This window comes from Melospiza melodia, chromosome 5 (genome assembly GCF_035770615.1).
Source record: "Melospiza melodia melodia isolate bMelMel2 chromosome 5, bMelMel2.pri, whole genome shotgun sequence".
NCBI classification, from domain to species: domain Eukaryota; kingdom Metazoa; phylum Chordata; class Aves; order Passeriformes; family Passerellidae; genus Melospiza; species Melospiza melodia.
The window spans coordinates 81,519,323-81,543,918 of NC_086198.1; the positions used below are offsets into that span (position 1 = coordinate 81,519,323).

Sequence of the window (24,596 nt, forward strand, 5' to 3'; positions counted from 1 at the left end):
GCTTCAAGATATCACTATAAAGCAGCTGGAAAAAGTGCTGGCTGTGCTCAGAAACCAGCATTATTGCCCTAGTGATCAACCACTGAAACACGCAACTAGACCAGTAACCATTCTCTAATAAACTTTTGTATACACCATTCCCAAAATAAAACAGCAAAACTTACAGTGTAAAAGCAGGTCATCTTAGTACATGTACTTTAAGAAGTCAGCCCAATAAAACTGCTCAATTATTAATTAGGCAGCATATTAGCTAGCAATAGAGATCTCTACAATGACTGCTCCTTAATCTTTCTTTATATTGTTTCCTTTACTTCTTCTGTACAGCTTGAGACAACTTAAGAAATAAAAGGTTTTAGAGCTGCTTTATGGAGTGCTTTCTAAAAATTTACTTTAAAGCAGTACTGAATATTACTGGGAAACAACTGTCAGTACTCTTCACACTGAACCATTTTCAACCTTGCAAAATTACAGTACAACCAGACTAAGATTCTTTTCTCCAGCATCTGCAAGTACACGGGGTAATGTTATTAAAATAAACTACCACAACAGTATATTTAGAATTAAACAATGAATTAAACTCAAAAACTCTGGAAATTCTCTACAGCTGAACTAGTTCAGAACTATCAGTCAAAACTACTAGGGCTCATATATTACATTGAAAACTACTTTTTCTGCTCAAAAAGATTCCTTTTTTCATACAAAACTAACTCCCTAAAAAAATTCCAATCAAGAGAACCAAACAGTTTGAATCAGAAGGATCAGCCTTGTGAGAGGGATTTTTTTGCTTGTCTTACACTGTTATTTCCTCCCAAGTTTAGATTTGCCAGTTGGACAGTATTCCTGGTGCACTACTCTCACAAAGTCCTATCATACCTTAGGGGAAGGCATACCTACATCATGGAAAATATAATGGGAAAAATAAAACAACAACTAAATCAGCCTTTCTACCCATAGCATTAGCAGCAAAGCCTGTAGGAGAATGAAGAATGAAGAGAAGCATAAAGATACACATCCCATGAGACATCACAGTGGCATTTGCAAAACAAAACACATCAAGCTCCTGGAAATGTATGAAGTAAGGTTTTAGGAACTGAGGGTCTCTCTTCCTGTCCACAGCATCAAAGGTGCGCTATCTGTACAAATCTTGGTTTTTCCAGCCTTCATGTTAAATTATCTACCACAAAAAAATGCTTGGTTACAAAATCCAACAATTTAAAGCTGTCCTAAATACACATCATGATTATATCCCTGGATTTTTCCAAAGCAAGCCTTTCCCAAGGCATTTTACTGTTCTTGTGTTCCATTCAACTATTTAGGCCGTACCTTTTTTTTAATGGTTTTTGTTTAGATATGAAACAAAAAGCAATAATCCTGATGGCAGTTTTTAAATGGTATGACGTAGGTATGATTGAGTTCTCCAGTCAAAGTCAGAAAGATTTAATGTTATTCCTCTTTCTGTACACATATTTCAAAACTTTAATGAATTCTACCATGTGTAGAATTCTACATACTAGTATTATACCAGTACAATATATTCCTGTCATCACACATAATTAGGTAAAAATATTGGACAATATTTGCAACCAAAGAAAACCCTGATAGTATACATATTAAAAAAGGTAATGCAGAAGAATATTATAAACTAGGGGCTAGCACGAGAACACCAGAGTAAACTTGGAGTAGCTCACTAATTCTGCTATAAATTTACACCGATGTAAACAACAAAAATTTTTATCTTAAGACTACTTCTGAAAAAAAAAACTAGAGTTAAAAAACCAAAAATATATCATGAAAATTTCATAGGGAACTCAGTATTTTTGAAATAGAAACTATGTATAATGTACATAAAGGCCTCCTCTTGTACAACTTTATTTTAAATAAATAAATTAGATTACTAACTTACCATTTATCATCACTTTACTCCACCCTCCTTAACCAACAAATTTCAGTAAATCTTAATTGATTTTAAACTGAATTTAATGTGGAGTCTTAAACCTTTCCTTCTAAAACAAGGATATTTTGAAGTTATCCTCCAAACCACAATGGCTGGAAGCACAGAGTGTAAATAACAACAACACTCTCTGCATTTAACCAACAGACTTATCTCAGTGATCTGTTTGATACTGGCCTAGTTGTTACTTCTCTGGTAACATCTTCACAGTCTCATATTACACACACATAAGGAATGACTTTTTTTTTTTCCAAATAGAAATTTTCCCCTCAAAAAACCATGATCTATAAAAAACACCAAAGTAGAATGCAGAAAGAAACTACAGCACAATTGGTACCTCATCAAGACATGTCTTCTCAGATACTGGAACAATATTTGAACTCATAACCATAAGTGCTTAATATGCTTAAAGCTCTACCCAAAAAAAGCCACGCATTTAGCAGAGCACACGTTCCTGTACTGAAATGGGTATCATAAACCCACAGTGTCTCAGGAATGGAGCTGTTACTGTGGGCTAAACTCAAAATGGCACCATTAATTTCCACTTCGCTAGCAAAACCCCAATAAACATGATGATGTCCTGACAATTACACAATTAAAAAATGTACATACAATGCATTCCCTGTAATTTTTCTCTGTTCTTCAATCTCTATGCACATCAGTCATACCACAAAGAAAGTGAAGGTTATCTATTATGATTATTTCCCATATTAGCATAAACTATCCCTCATTCTCTAAATTGAACTGGAATAATAACTGCTTACTTCCAATAAAAGTCTTGATTTTCTTTTTCTGGTTCATTGAAATCAGTAGAACAAGCTGAATTTTTCCCTGCTGGTTAGGAATAAATTTCTCTTCCACACTCTCTGCCCATACAGAGTATTACATTTATTCAACTACTACCTGCATTTCAGTTAAAACACTGTACAACTGTTACTACATTTATCAGTCTGACTCTGAAACTCGAAAGCTTTAAAAAAAATATTAGTTTACTGACTTATCTAGCTTTTAAATAGAAAATAATGCTACAATAACATTTGTCTTTTTCTCCATTTTATCCAAAATCTTAATAGTAATGCCCTATTCACATTCAAAATTTGCTTATCTTCTCTCATCAACTTCCTTCAATAATAATAATATATGAGAATATATTTCCACAGTAGCTAATGGAGACATTCCTACAAATCAATGTGCTGCAGTGATACAGAAATAAAAGCTTACTTCACTGTAATGATGCTTCCAGACTTCCCTCAAGTCAGGTGGTTACTTGCAGTTAATGATCTGTGACATACCACACAAGTAGTCCTAAAAAGACTTATTATCCACTGCATGTGCAACAATATTTGCTTTATGGATGGCTAAATGAATGAAGACATTCAATGTAACTGTAAAAGTAAAATCAAAAGAAAACTTACAAGTAACATGTTTTCTTTGAGTAAAAGAGCTGTGAACATTTTCCATTAATACTTAACCTTTTGCTGGAGCAGTGCAACCACATATAATGCTTGAATCCATAAGGCCCAAGAGCTGCTCAGGGTTAACACTGATTAACTACCCCCAATCAAATGTTATAACTTTTAAAAATTTCAGAGAGTTTCCCTCCACTAATGAAATCGAAATTGCATTTATGTCATGTGGCAAAGGTAGGAGCAGGACAACTGGCAAAGAAAAGAAATTCTTCCCTGTTTTAAAACCAGGTATTTTTTTTTCAATCTAATAAAACAGACGTGAATTTGACTGTGTTTTAAAACTATGGATATTATGCTCCACTGACTTCTATTAATATACTAATAGAAAAGAATAGCAAATTAACCTAAAATAAGCTCCAATCCAACAGCACAATATCTCCCATGACTCTCAGACTGTGCAGACATTCACACATTTTCTGTTTATAATTTTTTCATTTACTAGACTCAGCTTTTGTCCACCATATGTCCACCGTAGATTAACTATTCCCTTAGGTACAATTAAGGGCTTTCCATTTGTTGTAAGAAGACCTAAGTATGAAGGACGCAGCCAGAAAAAACATTTCTACCTAAACCAAAAACAGAAGCACATTCAGCCTGAACTATAGTTTATGCAGCATCTTTTTTTATTGGGCGTATGTCTACATTGCTAAATAAACCACAGACAAAATCCATGGAAACAGTAAGAGATCTCTCAGCATTTCATTTGTGTATTATTATAAAAACATGATACATATACTGTTCTAACCTTTGTATTTAAACAGTTTACTTCTATTTGCATTTTTCAATGACATTTCTACAGATTTTTCTCAATTTAAGCATAACTGTTAGGGAATGAGAATACATTATTTACTGGTATTTCTGTAGCACTGGTGTTTGAGTTCCAAGTACACTAACAACTGTCTACCAGGTCCTTCAACTTGGTTGTGGTTCTTGGTTAGTCATAGCACACAAAACTCAAGGGCACAAAACAAAAATCTCAAGTGCAGCCTCAAGATTTTACATGTAGGAAGAAGAAACCAGTTTATTCATTGTCACTAAAATTAAAAAAAAGTGTAGCATAACTTAACTGTTTATTAGTTGGAATAGTTCATGACTATTCACTTTCTCACTCACTTTCTTGTACAAGCACTGTATGACCCAAACGAGAAAACATTTTTTCTGCAAATAGTTTGCACAGATCTGAACTGCCCTGGTTCAACTGAATGTAAATTCATTGATTTTCATAGAACTACACCTGTTTATGTCAGGACTCTGTCTAGCTGTACAAATCTCAAACTCAGACAAGCAGTACAACAGTAACATACCTTCTGTGTGCAAGTTGTGTATATTGCTCAGCTTCAACTCTGTCATGAACCCCAGACTGCAGCAGAACACAAATGAAAAAGAAGCTCACTACTAACTAATGCTATCTGGGCTGAATACAGGCTCAATTATTTGACAAGGATTGTTAATTATCTTTTGAGCAGCATGAAAAAAAAGGATTCACCATCAAAAACTATACCGTATACATGCTTCAATAATGGCTGCAGCACTCTAAGAAAGTCCAGAAGTCTAAAAATTTGCCTTTAACCAGGTTACTAATCAGCTTCTGTGTCCACTGCCTTCTCATCCAAGAGACCATTTAGTGAAAGAAGGCTTGAAGTACAACATGGGCTGATTTGCAGCCCTTTGCAACAGATCACAGCAAGTCACACGAAGACAGGAGCCAAAATGCAATACATACACACAGATCCTTGTAATCTTTCCTGCCAGGTGTTTTCCCTTCACAGACAATACAAAATGGCAAGGTAAATACTACACAAGAGCAATAAACCTTCCTTCTTTTCTTCTGTGTAAAATTCTGTAAGCTCAGATCCTTTCCAAAGAACAGCACTTGAGGCTCAAGCTCTGCCTACTAATCACAGTTTAGTAGACTTGTCCACATGGCAATTTAACAGACATACTTTAATAGATCCCTTCAGCATGGATGGTACTCAGGCCTATTAATGTTAAGCTAAGCACGATTTAGGATCAAAGTCTTGCAAGACAAATGCTTTCTCAGACAAGCAAGGTAATTTTTTTCACTCAAAAATGTGTGTGCTCCTAGGTTGCTCCCACTGCTAAAGTAATACAGAGCATATTGAAATACTGGGTTGGAAATATAATATTATGGCAAATAAAAGATCATTTTTACCTGTGGTTTTCTCTTCCGTTAATTTAAGTTTCTTGTTAAAAAGCTACGTGACCTTTGAAACAAATCCATAGGACTCCAATTTTCTATTAATCTTACAAGCTGAGACAAACATTTGGTTGAGACAAACAGGTTTGGTTGAGACAAACATTTTATATATATTTTAAAACAGGGTATCATTCTACATTTATTCAAATGAGTTTGTAAAATTATTGTAGCACAGGACAAGGCTTTCTTTTTAAGGGAATCTCTACATGTAAGTAGTTTACCCTCCAATCCCAAGAGCATGTGTAAGGCTCAGGTGACCAGACCTGCTGCTGGGCATACAGGAACTTTAGTTTAATCAGGCATAAGACTCTAAAGAACAGGGGTCTTTGCATTAGCTGCTCAACACTTGTCTTAATTACAGGTGAAGGACCTTAAAAGGGCGAGCCCGCAGGAAGCAAGAGCAGAAAACTGGGGACGGTAGGGAGGGACGAGAGAATGAATGCACAGCTCTGAATTTAAATAAAACAGATTATCAAAGTGAGTATTAATGAAGAAATTTTCTGAGTACAACGGAGGAGATTAAGTATATAATGCAGCAACAGAGTCAAAAAGCACACTGGGCAAGTCCCATGACTAGCCAGATTCACATTAGTACACAAAAAACCAAATGTTAATTTGTATCTGGGCTGGAAAATGTTTCTTTCTCTGCTCAGATAAGATAGGTAAAAACATTTTATGTTGCTTGTAAGGGCAAGTTAAAGGGTACACTGAAATGTAACCTTTAAACTTCACAATGTAACAGCATCCCACTTCCTGTTCAGAGATAGCACTCCAAGATCAATTAATCATGGCCAAGACGAACAAACGGTCAACATTCTTAATTAGTGTTGATGCATTCTCCTCTGTGCCCTCATCTGTCATGAAGATTGTTTAAAAATCTGAGTTATTAGTCTTTATTGAGGAGTGGATCTGGTTAATATCTCTAAGAACAGAAATCATTCATCTAGCCACTATACACCAGTACCTGATAATTCCTACCCCCTACATAAGCTACAGATAACCAGCGCCCTAAGACCATCTTGGGAGCTATAAATCACAATGAGTATAGCTCCCATGCAACCTGGGTTAATTTTTGTTTACAATATATCCACTGAAAATGCTGGTATGACACTTGAGGAGACTGCTTATAGATTAGTGCAGAAGAAAATACATAAAGCCATCAAGGTAGAAAGGAAGCAAATACATCAATCATATGAAACATGGTAAACTCTCTCTAATTCACACTTAATGACTAGAAGATCCATTGTGATCACTGAACTTTATCAATACCTAATTTAAGCAACAATCCTAAGTGCACAAAACACAATTCATTCACTTGATAACTATAGTCTCATTTATACCATACAAATCAAAGTATTTGACAGCAACATATATACAAAAGGTTTGAGTTATTGCATAGAAACTCCAAAACATAAAGTTAAAATTAACAGTAAGGGTTACTCCCTAATCAGCAGTGCAAAGCAAGTGGTACTAGCAACACAGATATAAGCACACTTCAAATATACTTTGTATTCAATAAGAATAAAATAACACAAGGTAAGCTACTAGGAAAGTCGGTTGTAAGATTCATTGTCAGCTGTAAAGTTCAGGATGATTAAGATCTTATGACTTAGAATTAATAAGAAAAAATATCTCTACATTAAATTTTTTAATTCCTTCTGTTGTTCATCAAATGCACAGACAAAAATCTATGGAAAGACAATTGATAATTGCTCATTGGTGCAGAAAGCAGGTCTGGGCAAGACCTTGATTCAAATCAGCTTTCTACTGTCTGATCAAATGTGTCGGACAGGCTATAAAAAAAAAGAAAAAAGGTACAGGAAGGAAAAAAGAATGAAACTGAAACTAAGCACCCAGAGGGAACCCAGACAGCTTCAATAAAGTCCTAGTTTTACAACGGAGATCAGCATTTCTGAAGCTCTTACTCTCCCAATTTTTTTGAATAAATTAATGGGCAACAACACGGCTTCATCTAATAAAAAAAAAAAAAATCAAAAACAAACAAACAAGAACCAAAACAAACAAACAAAATGAGAAGTGGAAAAAAGGGAAAATAAAAAAGAGAGGTGGGAAGGTCCAGAATTCCAGAATTTAGGTATCGATTCATACTGCTCTACTATTTTCAAATAAATCTCTGATGGATGAGACACCAGCAACTGATAGGAGCTTTTTAAGTAGAAATTACCTTTGAAATGTTTCATGATTAAATCTTAACCTCTTACAATCACAACAGGACATTTTAATAGCTTTAATAGCTTGACACTACTCTGAAGCTAATTATCATGCTTTAAACAGACACAGCAGCTTACTGTGTTCATGCTGCTAATCTATTGCAATGCACAATAAACCAGAACAGTGAAAACAAGCACGGTTTCATTTAAATCAGCACTGAACAGTTTCTTCAAGTTTTATGGAATACTAGAGAAATCCCCACAAACTTAACATTTAACAAAATGACTACAAATTTATACTAGAAACCACTAATAAATTACCTATAAAACTGCATGACTTAACAGTAGTAAACAATTATGGACCAGATACTGCTAGGTATCAAATAATTTGCTTTCAATGACAAAATTACTCAGGGAAGTTGTATAGAATTCAAGTGTAGAGTTTTCTGTATCATATTGTGTAGAGAAATATTTTTGTTTTCTTCCAAGCTATAGCTTTTTCCCTAGAGAAAATCCAGGTATGTCTCCCCCAAATGGAAAAAATACACATGCATTTCAGACAGTGTTACTAAGAGAAAACAGACAAAGGACAGCCCAAGTTAAGTAACTAGGTTTAAGCCAAAGTTTCAAAACAGAGGCTGAGCTTCCAAATTCTTATCAGTCTAAAGACTGGCCCAAAGCTTTCCAAATGCTATGAATGAAAATAACTGCATACTTGGCAAATTTTAAAAGCTTTTATCAGAAAGAAAGTTAAGTGTTAGAATAACTTGCCTGTGGATATTGACATTTCTAATCTTTCAGTGAGCTTACCTGGATATTTTCCTAAAAGACATGTACAGCTCAAAAAACCAAGTACAATCCTGAGACAGAAACCACTCACTGGAGTATTTCTTCTGAATGATGCATGAGGTCAAGTAAGTCCATCAATTCATCAAACGGCTTCTCCTGGCTCTTAACCTATTATTGCTCTTGCATTGCATGAGTGTTTTATCACTTACTAAGCAAAAAAGTTGAACAGAGTGATTCCTCCTTAATAATTTGCTAGTACCAGTAGTATTATCTCTTAATAATATGTGAGAGTCAAAACCATGCTTTTATATAAACACTTTGTTTTCCATTTATGTAACGACAGCAGCCTACTATTAATTTTTTAGTATTGGGGTGGAAGCCCTCCTAGATATTCTTATCCTACTACAGAATTCAGAAAAGCAATATACTTTCAAAGTCTAATTTTTATCATGCTGAAATAAAAATAAAGCAAAAACATCCCTCTGTAAACAGTATCCCCTGCATGCCCAACATGTGCAACAGCAACAAACATCCTTAGCATCACATGAAATCAGTATTTTGCTGCTTTTCTTTATACAGCTTCTGAAGGAAAACAAGGCAGCAAGTAACTCCTTCAACTGCTATTTCCATAAAATGAAAGCCCTTTCACTAGTCAGTATCAGCATTTGTCTGAAAACTCACCTAGGAAACCAGACTTTACTTCCAGATGCTCCCAAGGAAACATCAGATATTAAAGAATTGTGGGCACGTATATTTGAAAAAAAAAAAAAAAGAAATAACCAACCTCCAAATCAAAGACAATGTATCATTTTCTGCACCTATTGTGCCAGTTCAGCAAAGGAACATTTTGTTTATGCTATGTTACAGTGTATCTTACTGCAAATACTTAGTAATATTTGCAGAACTCCAGCAAGGAAGTCCAAATTCAGGGCAAAATAGAAACCAGTGAAAATACTTTTCATTTGAATTTCAACAGAATTTGTATTATTGACTCTGGTCAGCTAGAGTACAACACTGTCAGTGTTATGCTTTCAGAAGTGCTATTTATATATTGTAACTCTAAGACCTTCTCTGTTTTCTTCACAGGAAATTAGTCTTTCATAGTTAATGTCATAAAATGTTACAGTATCACTGTAGCAATACTACAATTAATGGTTCTGAATGAAAGTGTTGTCTCTACATTGTTTTCAAATTATTTTAAACAATTCTAATATGCTGGATAAGGTTCTTCTCTCAGGTTTGTTGATGACATGGTCACTGTAACACAAACAAATTATTTGTGAAGTGAAAAAAATATCAAATATTTTCTGTTGCTCAAACAACACATTTGTAGTATTTAAAAATTATGTACCCACTTCTATCACTTTGATTCTAAAATTTTTATATGTTGCTTTTACCATCTTCAACAGAAAAATGGGTAAGAAAGCCAGGATCAAGACAGCAGGTATGTTAATAATAATGTTTGTGTAAGATTTTTTAACTGGAAATGGGGAAATTTGGAATCTATATAATTAGAAAACTACCTAAGTGATTATTATATAAAGTGATGTATTTTGGTGGTCAGAAGAAAACCGTTATATTACACTTATGTGATCAAAAAAAGGATGTTAAAAATCCCAAAACAACACAAATCACCTGATGTACACAACTACAGATAACCTTGAAAAAAGTCTGATAATCAATTCCTAGGTATTATGCCAAATGCATAGTGTAGTTTTTTAAACATACACCAGTAGTTAATGCAGCAGTCTCTTAACATACAGAACCATGAAATATACCTTTTAATACACCCAGAAATGCTCCCCAGTTCTCCATTGCCATGGTTATTTCCTGGGGTCTATCAAATTCAAACATGGGGGAGTGATCTCCCTCCTCCTGTGTGCTGCTCTCCAAGCAAAGAGGATACAGGGAGAGAGGCTGCAGGCTAGGCAAAGCATGATGCAACAAATCCCATAACATAATCTATCTGCCCACAGCCATAATCCTGAAGTATACCCAAATATGTCATCTGTACACAGCAAAAACACACAAGATAGTATTCAGTTGCATTTTGCTAAATATACATATACCTTATGTCATTTCTTTAATAGCAAACCACATCCAGAGTATTTCATTATAAGTAAATATGAGTAACTTACTTTTATTTCCAACCAAGGCCACAAGTGGCTGTGTTTCTGATCCTTCATTCACTTTTTTCACCACATTATACCAGTCTTCCAAATTTTCAAAACTCTGGCCATTGGTAATATCATAAACCAAGAGAATGCCCTAAATAAAAAGACATGTTTAAAATGTTACAGACTGGAAAATAATTTAACATGGTAAGATTTGCAGCAATCTAAATTATTATTGTCATAGAATAGAGCAGTAACAAATAATGGCATCATATCTTTCAAGGGTCAGTTAAAGGAATTATAAATTTCTACACTATACACATACAGTATTTCTCCTGCATTTCATGTGTTCCAAATGCACATTTCAGGAAATAAATGGCAATACAGTCAAGAGCACAATTATTTATATCAGAAATATTACAAACTGTATAGACTTTATGATAAACCCAAAATAGCATTTCACACTAACAGGAAAATAAAAATTACACTGGAGAAAGTCTTTTGTTTTAACAAATATTAGTTGTAGTTTCAATGTTCCCTTTTTTGAAAGAAAAACAAAAGGCAGTTCAATTATACATTTCTGCACATTGTCTGTCATGTTTCCGCTGCCTTTTGGGGATAAAGGCCGGATTCCATTCCTTCAGTGTTGCAGAAGATAAGAAGTTATGGGTGAGCTTTAAACTTTCAAAAGAGAACCTAAAGACATGGTGAGAACTCAAAAAGGAGTCCCATATATTTCCAAGGTTTTGGGCCAAGCTACAGGTGACAAATACTTAAAGCAGACACTTCTGATGATTCCTCAGCACAGATATTCAGTACTATAAAGCACAGCCTATTAACAGTCCAAGTCATCCCTGTCCCCTCCACAATTCTAAGATCAGCTCTCAGATCTTATTGAGTCTTCCGCCCCTGCTTTCCACTACACCCTAATAAAGTCAATGTCTTGTAAATGAGGAGTAAAGTCGGAACTGGTTTCAGGCACACTTGTTCTCATGAAGTTCACACCTGGCAAAAAAACCCTACATCTGCACACTGTTTCTCACATGAAATTTTCACAAATATTCTGAAAAAACAGTATGGTCCATACAAAAATAGCTGGGTGAAAGACCTACTCTCAATAGAAAAGATTTTTCAAGTTTTTTCAGGCATTTGTCTGGGCCCAGTTTTAACTGATAGTTAAAAGGAGTGTCTCAGATCATAAGGAGTGCCTTAGATCACAAAACAGAGTGTACACTTAATAACTTCACATTTGATAACAAATTAGTATAGACTGCAAGACTATTTGAGGAGAGCTCAGATTTTATGCTGACAGTGTAAAAATAAAAAGATGTAATTCAATAAATACCATGACAAGTTCAAAGGAAGCAATAGCCAAGTGCACAATAGGAAGCATCTGGCTCTGCAGCAAGTTCCATATAACAGGATCAAGGAGTTACAGCTCACAGCTGAATATGTCAAACTTATTTTGCAAATATCACATTGGCATAAAACATTCCAGGAAAAAAATCCATCTTTGGACACTTGAATGCCAAAAAAGGGTACAATAGAAGAAATGAAGAACAGAATCACAGGTTTGGAAACCATGACTGACATGGAAAAAGTGGGAAAAAAAACCTGTCTGCTTCAACAAATGCATGACTTAGGCATGATGATACTGATAACAAATTTCAAGAGAAGATAACAGGAGCTCTCTTTGTATATGCTGTTATACATAGTTTGCAGAAGCCACTAAATTGGGAAGACCAGCCAATGTGCCCAAGGGCAGGGCTATCTCAAAGGGGTATGTAGACATGCTCAAGGAATGGGTGAACAGGAGCCTTTCAACATTCAACAAGGACAAGTGCCAAGTCCTGCAGCTGGGAAGGAATGAGCAATACAGGCTGAGGGGAGCAATACATGACTGGCTGGAGAGCAACTGAAAATGACCTGCAGGTCTTGTCAGACAGCAGGCCAAATCCAAGCCAGCAACATCCCCTGGCAGCAAGGATGGCCAGCGTAATCCTGGGCGGCATTAGCAGAAGTACAGCCACCAGTCCAGTAAACTTTTCTACTCAGCACTTGTTGGGTCATAGCTAAAATAACACATCCAGTCAAAACACATCATTAGGTCCCTCAAGATAAAAGTGGAATAACTTCAGCAGAGGGCTAGCAAGATGATCAGACGCTGGAGCACTTGTTTTATGAGGAAGAGATGAATAAACCCAAATTCTTCAGCATGGAGAGGAAATGGCCCTGGGAAGACCTAAAAGCAGCCTTCCCATACCCGTGAGGAAGCAAAGAAGGAGATGGAGCCAGGCTCTTCACAGCAGTGCACAGCAAGATAAAACATAGTGGGCATAAGCTGAAATAAGAGAAATTCAAACCATAACTAATGAAAAGCTTTTTCACCATGAGGCAGATAAAGCAGGTTGACCAGAGGTTGCTCAGTCTCCATCCTTAGAAGTTTACAAGCAGGACTCAATAGATCCTTGAGCAGCCTAGCTCCATCTCTCAGTTGACCCTACTTGAGTGTTGTACTCCAACCTCCTGACATCCTTCCACCCTGCACTTTCTTACAAATCTGTGATCAATACAACATGTAGTGATAAGTTTAACTCACAGCAAGAAGATTATAGCAAGAGTACTAAAAACAAGCAAAAAACAAAACAAAAAACCCTATGGAGACTAAGAATAGCAAAGCTCTGAAATACACCACTTATAACAGTCGTGTACACCAACACTGAAAAAATTTTTGAAGGTTGATAAAAGTCAATACACATGGATAGCTTTAAAGGAGGGCAACAGATCCTACTGAGATCCCTCCAACTCCTACTTTCTTATGACAGCAATACCACCCTATCTTATTTCCTCCAATGTTACTAACTCCTTGGCAAACTTGATTTTTTTGTTCCTTATATAGTTGCTATTAATTTCTGAGGAACAGCTTTCATCAGTTCCTTCAAGGAAATTAAGAATTATGACACCCAGCTCTTGCTATCTTGCTATCTTTCCTTCTTTACTAATCAAATATAAGATTAAACATCCACTTCCCTCTTCCAATTTTGGTACAATTTATTACTTAATATCTTACACCTCTAAGTTAATCTCAGTTAATTTCTCCTGACTATTTTTATAACTACCCAAATGCCTGGGCACTTGGCAATTAATTGTCAAATTAAATTGTCTCACAATCTAAGTTTTGCTCTAGGAAGGACATACTTAAGTTATTAAATTCTCAGTGGAAAAGAAACTCAATCTAAAGGATAGGTATGGTAAAAAAAACACCAGCCATAATGCTGGAAGTTGTAAATGAGGAAAGAGCACATGGCAATGCTTCTTTCACCAGCTGTCGAGTTCTTTCACCAGCTTGTAGAAGAGCAGATCATCTAAACAATCTTCAACACTAATCAGAGTTTGATGGAGAATAAATAAGAAAGTGTGAGCATTTAAGGTTAGTCAACTCTTTCTAACCAATTCTTCATCAAAATTCCACTCTGCTTCATGTCTTCTAGACAACTGTAGCCTACCTACCCCTCTGGATAAAAGGGTATTCACAGTGGATTTACCATCAAAGAAATCATTTAACAAAGTTTGCAACTAGGGCTGACTTCACTTCCTTTTGGTCCCTTTCTCTGTGATCTAAAACACTGCTTCTAAAGCACGTTCTTTTCTTAAACATTTTTTTTAGTCTTGCCAATATTTGCTGCACTTTCAAAAAGCAAAGATGGCAGGTATAACATCATAAAGATGCAAAACAAAGGCAGCATGGCATCCAGGTCATAAAGAATACTTTCTGCTTAGATTTTCACCACAACAGCACTCTATAAACAACTTAGTATGATACAGATAATTAATGAAAGACTAGTCACAACTCCACGGCTAAAATTTATTTCATCTTTTTCTTTTATTTTACAGAGAAATCCCATAACTTCTTTTAAAAAAATACATCATATTTTCGACAAACTTACAGTATATGGAGTAAAACGGAGATCACCCCACAGATGAGACTGAGTAAGGCTCTGTACGTTTTTAATTTTCTAAACAGTTCAAGTACAGAACCAGATCCACCAATCTTTAAGCACTTTTCAAATAACACACAAGCAAAACTGAAAGAACATCCTCCTGTACTAATTAGAAACCCTGACTCTAGACAGATAAAAAGTCCGTTCCAATTAATAACATGGGGCAAAGGGTATGCTTCTGTCTCCACAGGTGCTAGAATTGAGTTCCTGCCAAAAACGTCAAACCATATCGCACTTCAGAACCTGTTGTCGAGCCCAGGACCGAAGAAGCAAGTACGCAAACGTGAACCGAATCGAAGGATCCTGAGTCTCACCTGACGCCTCTTGTGCCTGACGTTCTTTGTGCATCAGTAGAACCCATGAACTCTGATTTTGTGCCAATATTATTTATGAGTATGCTAGTTAAATGCTGAATGTTTATTTAACAAAGCTAATTTTTAGTAAAAACTTAAGTTATTGTTTTTGTGTAAAAAGAATTCTGCCAAAACTTAGTTCCTGAAAGAGATGGAGCAAAATCAAATAGTATACTTGTTTTCCTTGATCTTAATTGTTTTTTGTCATGCAGATTTGCCTGTAGATCAACCGAAAACAAATGTTTAGGTGACCTTAGCCAAAGCTACCAGATCAGATACTATATGTCTGTCTAATTCAGAACCAGAAAAGCCTTTTTCAACGTGTTTAGTTGGTGTGCCAGTGAAAGAGTTGCCTTTAGTCAAAAAACAATCCAATAGTAAACCAAGTAGAACTGACAATAGAAACAGTCCTTCCTTAAATTAGAACATTTAGTCCAAAAAACTTCTCAAGACAGCATCTGAACCTCAAGAATTAGAAATCCTTAGTTCTTTGACCATTAATTTTTGTTTTACTTTCATGACTCATGCCTAGCGAAAAAGTGATCCCCCAAAGTTCAGTGTTACTCCTCATTATTTTGCATATAAAAATTTGAGTTTTTAGTGTAATGTTTCAAACAGTTGAGATGTGTTTCCAAAGATAAATCAATATCCACAGCAATTGCCGAAAGAGTATTAGTTCATTTGCAAAGACAGAACTTAGCAAAGCATTCCAGCTCACCTTGAAAGTAGCCCTTGTAGCATTAGTATACTCACCATAATTACCCCCACTGCCAAAGCAGTGATGAAAAAGAAACAAAAGAGAGCAAGAGCTATTCCTCATTATGATAAGAACTGTCAGAGTGATTTTATGCCTTAAAATGCCACGACAAGAGTTTCAGCAAGTATATTTTTACCCCAATTAGCTTCAGCAGTAGCATTGAAACAATTAGATCGAGTTAGATGTTAGCTAAGCAAACAAGCCAATGCCACATCCTCCGCAATCAGTGATATGTTGACCGATGTTGATAGTATTAGACATGCTACTCTTCAAAACAGAGCAGCCATCAATTTTCTTTTACTGACACAAAAGCATAGTTGTGAAGAATTTGAAAGATTGTGTTGTATAAATTTGTCTGATCATTCTGAACCCATTCACAAAAGCATTCAAAAATTAAAAGATCTGACAGCCCAAATTAAAGAAGATAGAAGTTCCTAACTAAATGATTTGTTTCAAAATTAGAGTTTTGCACCTTAGCTAAAGCAACTTTGCAAAATAAGTCTTTACGTATTAAGTGTTCTAATACTAATATTAATAGTAGTACCTTGTATACTCTGTTGTGTTCAGCGAATGATGAACAAAACAGTCCAAGAAGTATTTGTCATACAAACAAAAGAGTTAAGAAGTGGAAACACAAAGAGTGTACGAAATCTCACAAAAGCAGTAGATAAAAGTATTGACATGAACAAAAGTTTTGAATTAAAGCTTTAGAATCGACCAGAGTTTTTCGAACAATGACTTGTGACTGTTGCCGAACGTGAATCATATCTCTTTCAAAAATTAAGTCTTCACAGCATTAAGTTGCTGTGCCATAATATAGCAATGCTTCAGTCTAGTGCAAATAAGTCTCTAACAGATAATAAGCAGAAATTTTGCAATAGAGCTATGAAACGCAAGTAGCAAGCAACAAGAGAATGAAAACTTCTGAGTCAAACAGAGAGAGAGAAATGTTAGAATCCATAAAGTTAGAAAATTTTTGAGAAATAGTTAAAATAGTTTAAAAAAGTATGTAAGCCTCAAGCTGAAATTCTGTTACAGCGAAGTTTCCCAAGCAAGCAGAAAAGTTTCCCAAGCAGTAGACGTGACAAATAACAATAAGCCTCTGTAAAATTTGCTTTAAAATGACAACAAAGTTATTTAATGTATATCTTTAGAAAGTTAGCATAAATAGAACTCTGTTCTTTGTCTCCTATAAACTAGTCTTTGTTTTAACTATCATTATGTGTGCTTTATGAGATTAAATAGAATGCTTGTCAATATGTAGTTTTCTGTGTGTAATTAGCTAAAATCTAGACTAAAATGATTTTATGTCTTTCTGTATTATCCCACCCTCAGCAGACATTTTGTGTAAATCAGTGAGCTGTTAACATCATATCTTAATTGTTTTGAGACTAATGTTCTAAAAATAAAAGCAAAAATCTCTTCACTAGTCTAGTTCCAATATTATCCATATCTAAACATTTTACCACAACATAGTAAGTTCCTTTTTTAAAATGTAAATTCCTAACACAATTAAACTTATATCTACCCTTCCCCCACAATAACTGGTGCTTGTGTGAGGTACAAACCAAGTAGACAGCATAAAAACTGTTGTTTCCCTATTATGTGTGAGCAATTCAGGAGGAAAATTAACACTGCCATTTTTACACAAAAGTACTGTATTTCCCTGCCATGAAAGAGGTTTGAAACACATGGTAGACGACATGCCAAGAACAGCACATTGATTCTCTAGTCTCCAGCAACATGGTGAATAGTCCCTGCTTGCATAATTACACTCTAGTAAGAGACATTTTGTCTATGTTAGTGCACATGTGAGTGCTTTTTGTTTAGGAATTACAGAGCATTTTCAAAAATAGGTCACTGGAAACTGAAAATATTGCAGAAATTATTTGCTGCTCCCTGGAGAAAGTAGAGTCTGCAGTACTCCTATTAACAAGCCAATTTATGATGTAGCATATGCCAGATCTTAATGATAATTTAAACTAGATATGTGGGTAGGGGCAGCAATTACAGGTAAGTATGGGAGTGCTTCTGAAAGATTTACCATGCAAACAGCAGCAGCCTTATTTCCAAACTGAAGTGTTAGTATGGACGTGTTTTAAACAGGCAATATTTTTGTAGTGATAATCAAAATTTAAGACATGCCAAGTTAATGTCAAGATCTGGCACAATAAAAGGAAGTTAGAGAAAACAATAATTAAAAATATATGTTTTCATCTTCATTTATCCTCAGCTACCCTCGTCCTATAACAGACTTTTGCATCAAGGAACTTTCAAATTTTCATTAATATTATAAAATAAGTCAGGCCAAAATTCTAGAGTATTTTTTCTAGTCACAGAATATTCATTTAGTAAAGAGCACACAATTGTTGCAGAAACGTGCAGATGAAAACAGAGTTTTTTGCAAATGAAAGCAGCTTACAGTCCACACATACTTAACCACTCCTGTCTTTGCTGATCCTGAGGACATGGTCACTCAAATACATGTGATTAAGTGATTAAATTGCCATAATTGAATTATTTACTCTCTATCAGTACAGCTGTGGCAACTGACTACACAGTTACTCTCAGCATCTCTCAATTCTGAGATAAATGTGGTAGTTTTAAATAGCTTTCAGTCAGTGTTGATTATTAACACCCTTTATTTATAAAGATCAAAGGGCTCTTCTTTTCCACAGCTTGCAGAGTTCTTCTGCCCCATCACTGAAATTCAGCTACCAAGACAGGATGCAGTAACCACATTGTTCTAAATGAGCAATATCAGAGGAAAAAATTAAAAATGTGCAGGGAGAAAGCAACTGCTTAAAGACAGAAATGAATTGGAATTCCTCCAACTGCAACCTGTTGCAGTGTGTTGTAAACTTCCTTCCCCAAGTGTGCCTATACCTCTCTCCCTTCCCCCTTACCCCCATGCTGAATGACTCCTGTCAATCAGGCTTAGCATTCCAGCAAGGCGTTGTGTGGTTGGTCAAGTTCAAAGGATGCCCCTATGCCCAGAGGTCATTGGCCTGTCTGGGTGTCAACTTCCCCTGAGACCCTGCCCCTCTCACCTGGTTGGTGGCTCACCTGTACCTCCCCTCCCCCTGTCCCTGAGCTTAAAAGGTGAATCAGACCATGCGGCCGGGATTGTGTTGGAGCAGGTCCTCACGTTCAGACCTCTGTAACCGTGGAATAAACCTCTGGACATTAAACCCTCCAGCAGAATCCATCCTTTTTCTCTTCACCATCACCTGAAGCCATTCCTCCTGAGGTAAACGGGGTTCCTAACAAGCCTGGACTTGTTCAGTGCCCAGCTGCAACCACCAGCAAGCCAAGGTATCTCTGGGGTGACACACCGCAGTTGCTGCCTTTGGCCCAGCAGCGAGGGTCAGACTGGCCCAGGCACAATATAACTGGCAATATTGGGAGCCGTATTCCAATAGCAACCAATGAAAGTTCTCATGCTCAAATCTGCCATTCTTTTTTTAAAATATGGCACAAAAAAACAGGGGATCTCAATCAAAATATGGCATCTTAACAGCAACCTAACCAAAGGATCTATCCTAGAGAATTGATTCATCTCTCATTAGAGAGAAGGAAAAATCTAATGGCAAGTTTTTGCAGTGAAGTTTAGATGGATACTCCATTTACTCTTGTTGATGTTCTGATCAAATTTCAACCAAGATCAGGTGAACTGTAGACCATAATCTTTTCAGTTGCAGGAGATTCTCTAAACTTCCATCTCCAGCTGGCCATAGGATTTCAGAAGTAGTCCTACCATACATATTTAATTCTGAGCACAAAAATAAGAATTTAGCAGCTTATGATTTCTGAATCTCACAATGATCAAATAGACAGAAACCTACACAAGGCTATCGGCATCTGCCATAGATATGCTACAAACAATTCCACACATGTATTTTAAACCTGAATTATTTAGATTTGAAGAATACACAGACAAACACAATTTCTGCAACAGATCCAAATCACCTGCTTTACCTATATCCGTATAGCTTGTGTACTTTACAAACAAGATGTTTAAAATCCCAGCTGCACCACACACGCTGACCAAGTGCACATCATAGGCACACACACTTTTTTTTTTTGCGACCTTCACTCAAGTTACTAAAATATTTTAAAGGCTCTCTTGCACTGGGGAACCCCAAACTGAATACAGTACTTCAAATGTAGCCTCAAAAATGTCAGAGAGCATGATAATCACTTTCCTTGATTTGACTACTTCATTCTTACTAACACAGATCAGTACTCAATTAGCTTTCACCGTTGCAAGGATGCATTGCAAAGTCCCATTAAACTGGTTTTTTACCTCAATAAGACATCCATCCAAGAGCTTTTTCCTCCAAAGCCATTTCCCAGAATGACTGCGGTAGGAAGGGACCTCTGGAAGTCATTTGGTGCAATGATGCTGTTCAAGCAGTGGCACCCAAAGCCAGCTGCTCAGGACCATGTCCAGACTGCTTTTGGCTATCTCTGAGGATGGAGACTCTACAACCTCTCTGGTCAACTTGTGCCAGTTCTCAGTCATCCCCACAGGAGAAAATGTGTTTCCTGATGTTCACAAGGAATCCCCTGTGTCAGTTTGTGCCTATTGCTCTGGTTCTCTACACAAAAGAGCCTGCTTCTTTCTTCTTTGCATCCTTCCTGCATGGTGGATATATATTGATTAGCCTTCTATTCTCCAGGCTGAACAGTCACAGCTCTCTCAGCCTTTCCTCATAAGGACAGATGCTCCAGACCATTAATCACCTTTGTGGCCCTTCGCTGCACACTCTCCAGTTGATTCCCAGCTGCATAAGATTGTTCTGTACCAGGTGCAGGACTTGGCATCTGTCATCAGCTGAACCTCCCAAGGTTTCTGTTGGCCCACTCCTTCAGCTGGTCATGGTTTCTCTCAGTAGCAGCCCTACACTCCAGCACAGTGACCATTCCTCCCCAAACTGGTGCTATTCATAAACTTACAATGTTTTGCTCCATTGATAAAAGAATCAGTAAAAGAAACAAGTCCAGTACCAACCCTTAAGAAATAAATCAGTAAGACACTGAGCTATAGACCTTTAAATCCAGCTGTCCATTCAGATTTTCAGTAAATTTACTGTAATATTGTAATAATATTGTGGGAGATTATGTCAAAGGCCCTGCTGAAGCAAAGACAAATTACATCCACTGCTCTCCTCTCCACACAGCTAACCACCTAACCACAGACAACAATCAAGTTGGCTGTGCACATTTTACCTTTACAAACTCCATGCTACCTCTTCACAGTTACTTTCTTGCTGTTTTGTTGCCCATTCACGGGAATTTTTTATCCATATTTAAAAGGATTTACCCTTACAAATACTCCTACTTGTTCTTCTTTGCTTTTCCTATTTTTCTTATAAAAAGGTACCGATGTTCAACATTAAATAAGCTTATGCCTAGAAATAAGCTGAAAGCAGTGCTTTTTCAAACTATTCATGTCATTTCATGAATAGATGAAAATAGAGACAATTTTATGCATCTTTAACAGGCATTGTTATAAAGCTAATAGAAAAGTGTGTTAGAACTCAACTTTGATGATAAGAAGCCTCTTACAGACATTGGCAATACATGCCAACATTGGGAGAGAAAAATCACCAGTCCATTAAAAAAAAATGGGTTAAAATGAGGACTGGAGGAAGATTAAAGACAAAGAGATTGGACACAGGGTTTTTTTGTTAATGTGTTCTGAATAACAAAAAAAAAATCAAACTTTAGTCTTATTGATATAAACTGCTTATGCACTTTTGGGCACAGGTATTAACTCTTTGACCTGCCATTTTTGGTAAGAAACTCTTACATTTATCACCAAATTCAATACAGACAAAGCTAATAGCCTTTTATTTCCTTCATTAAATTTACTTTGGACATATGGCAACAATTTGTGATTAATCAAATTCCCTCTGTCAAGGAAGCCACTTTCTCCTATTGCTTGCTAGATCCGTAACAGGTTAGCAAATGTGGTTTTATTAAAAAAATAACATGCTATAAACAGATGCAACAGCTAAAAATATTGACATTGTTTTGAAAGTGACAAAACATTACATTGACAAGTTTCTCTTTATCCAATTCACTAATAAATCCCAATCTCTTTCATTAGCCATTCCTGTGTTGTATAACATTATCAAATAGCACATTATATGCCTATTGGTCTCATTACAAACTCCAAATTAAGGAACAAAGCACATATTAGGATCACTCACGCTAAGAAGTTTGGCATTTATAATACATCCTCCTAAATCATCTCATGACTCAAGATGCAGTTATAATACTTAACTCTTAATCCTACCATCCACTTAAAGTTGCTTAGTTAACCTGAAGATAAAGTTAATTTTCATTGGATAGGAGTGCTGCAAAAATATTTAGCTACCTGGTTGTCTCCTTTTGTTTGCCCCCTTATAACCCCAGTTGCATGTATGAGTTTAATGGTGTAGGATTGCTCTTAATTTCCTCCTTCTACCTTTTCCCCCCAGGAGGCAGCTGTTCTGAAAGCAGCCACTCTATCTACCATGTGGATAACCAAATAGCCTTTACTATTTATTGTGATTGCTTTTCTTAACTCAAGACACAAAGCCTGGAAACAACCATCTGTTCTTGGGAGTTATTCAGTTCTATAAATGCACACACTTGCTTTGGTTTTTATGTCAGCTCTATAAAATTAGCTACACACCAAAATTAAAGTAGCATATTAATGTCAATTAAGTTTAGATTGAACAGACATTGAACATTTTTGAGATTCATGAATCAGTCAACTAAAAGCTAAATATAATGTATGTATGCATAATTTTACAAACAAAGTTTCAATTAATTTTAAATCATTGCTATAAAATATAATTATCAGCATTTATACTGTACCTGAGCTCCATAAATATATTTATCCAGCATTTTGCCTCCTATTGTTTGTCCCCCTACATCCCATACTTGAAGAGTAACATTTAGATTTCCTGGAAAAAAAAATTATACAGATATTGTGTAACCTGGACAATTTAGACACAAATATATTCAACAACAATAGCTTTTAACAAGTATACAAGAAACAGGAACTAAATTTTGAAACAAAAATAATTGTATCATCTGGGAAAAAAGTCATTTGTGTCCAGTTAAGTCATTAAGATACAATAAACTATAGCTAGCTATTAACATATCTAATAGTGACAGAAAATAATTGGAATTGCATAAAGTATAACACTCCTGAATAGAAATTATATAATATATTCCACTGACAAAACATTTAAAAATGCACAAAGAATGTTCTGTAGTGGGGTACTTGGAACTGAAAGGTAACACAATTAATGCCAACTTATCCCCATTATTTCATACTGTGTGTTCCTTCCTCATCCCCTCTCCAAATCTTCCTTATAGATCAAGAAGTGAGGAAAATCTTCATGATAACTTCATTTTGGTAATGATGCTAATAGTAGTATACAGTTACAGAATTGTATAGTTGACAGAGTAAAAAAATGGAAATGCTGACACCCATCTAAGCTGAGGATGCAAACTATGATTAATTCCTCCACTCTTCACCTTAAGGCATGAAGCTAAATTGTACATGATTTACACAGTCTCATCTTCAAAGAATCTACACCAAGAATAGACCCTCCTTTCTACTCTGAACCATTTTTAAGCTACGTTGAAATTGTTAATAGGTTTTTAAAAACAAAACTAGCAAAAAATCATGTAGAATATTTAACATCCTACAAATCATACATATTCTCCAAGACAACTCAGCAACTCACAGATCAAAAATATACATAGAAAGGTAAGGTACCATATACATACAAACATACTAAAGTATACTTTCTCACATTTTGCATGGTAATAACTGTTTTCAGAACTGTACTGATTACCTGCAGCACCAAACTCTAACAGAGTAAGGACTTACAAATTTTTTTCTAACCCACACACAACTCACATGACACTTATATGTTAATACAAATTCTACATACTCACAAATAATCACAACTGCCTATTAATTTTACTCCTAGATTTTAAAAAATGCAACAAATTTCACATCACAACAATTACAAATCAAGTGAAAATAAGCGCATTACTTTGGCTTGCTAAGATATATTCTTAATTCAACTATTTTATGCAGTTGACAATCTGATTTTACCCCACATGATCCATTCAGCTGAAAATTTGTAACTGACACGATGGCATTGGTTACACAAGGGAATGTGCTCCATGGAAATGTATCACTGTACTAGGTGAAAATAACAGCAAATTATACCTGTATAGCTGAATATATGCTACCAGTGAAATTACATGTACCACATTATATTTTTATAATGCAACCTTGCTTTAATCTGGTTAAAAGAGCAGATTCCCAAAACTACTACCTTGGTCTCAAAAATACAGAGATGATATTAGGCTACTCTGAGTTTTATCTAATACCAAGAAAAAATCTACATAGAGCTTAGAAAACACATCATAAACACCCCAATTCAATCAAGGCAACCTTTTATAATCAACAAAAAGCTTGTTTGTTTTGATAATTCATATACTATGTATTAATTAATTAATTATTTTTAAAGCCTAGAATATAAATGATCGCAAACAATGCAGGAAAGCCTTCCATAAACCAGTGCATCCTCAGTCTGAAAAGACTACACGTCCTCAGTGGGTAAGCAAACTATGCAGGCTCAAAGGCTCACCATGCTGCAATATTCTACCCCTATGTATTCTGCTGGAAAGTCACTGTGTTATTCATGACATGTATTTTGGAAAAAAAATACCTTTATGCTTATTATCACTTTCA

General features: G+C 35.7%; 1 protein-coding gene across 2 annotated transcripts in view; it reads right to left on the minus strand.

Annotated features, from left to right (window-relative positions):
- RAB28 (RAB28, member RAS oncogene family) overlaps positions 1–24,596 on the minus strand; it is a 66,564-nt gene that overhangs the window by 31,068 nt on the left and 10,900 nt on the right. For both annotated transcript variants that reach the window (XM_063157650.1, XM_063157649.1), the window contains exons 3-4: positions 22,694–22,782; positions 10,737–10,866 (exon numbers count right to left, since the gene is read on the minus strand). In XM_063157650.1, the coding sequence (XP_063013720.1) occupies positions 10,737–10,866; positions 22,694–22,782 (219 nt within the window). The remainder of the gene's footprint in view (positions 1–10,736; positions 10,867–22,693; positions 22,783–24,596) is intronic.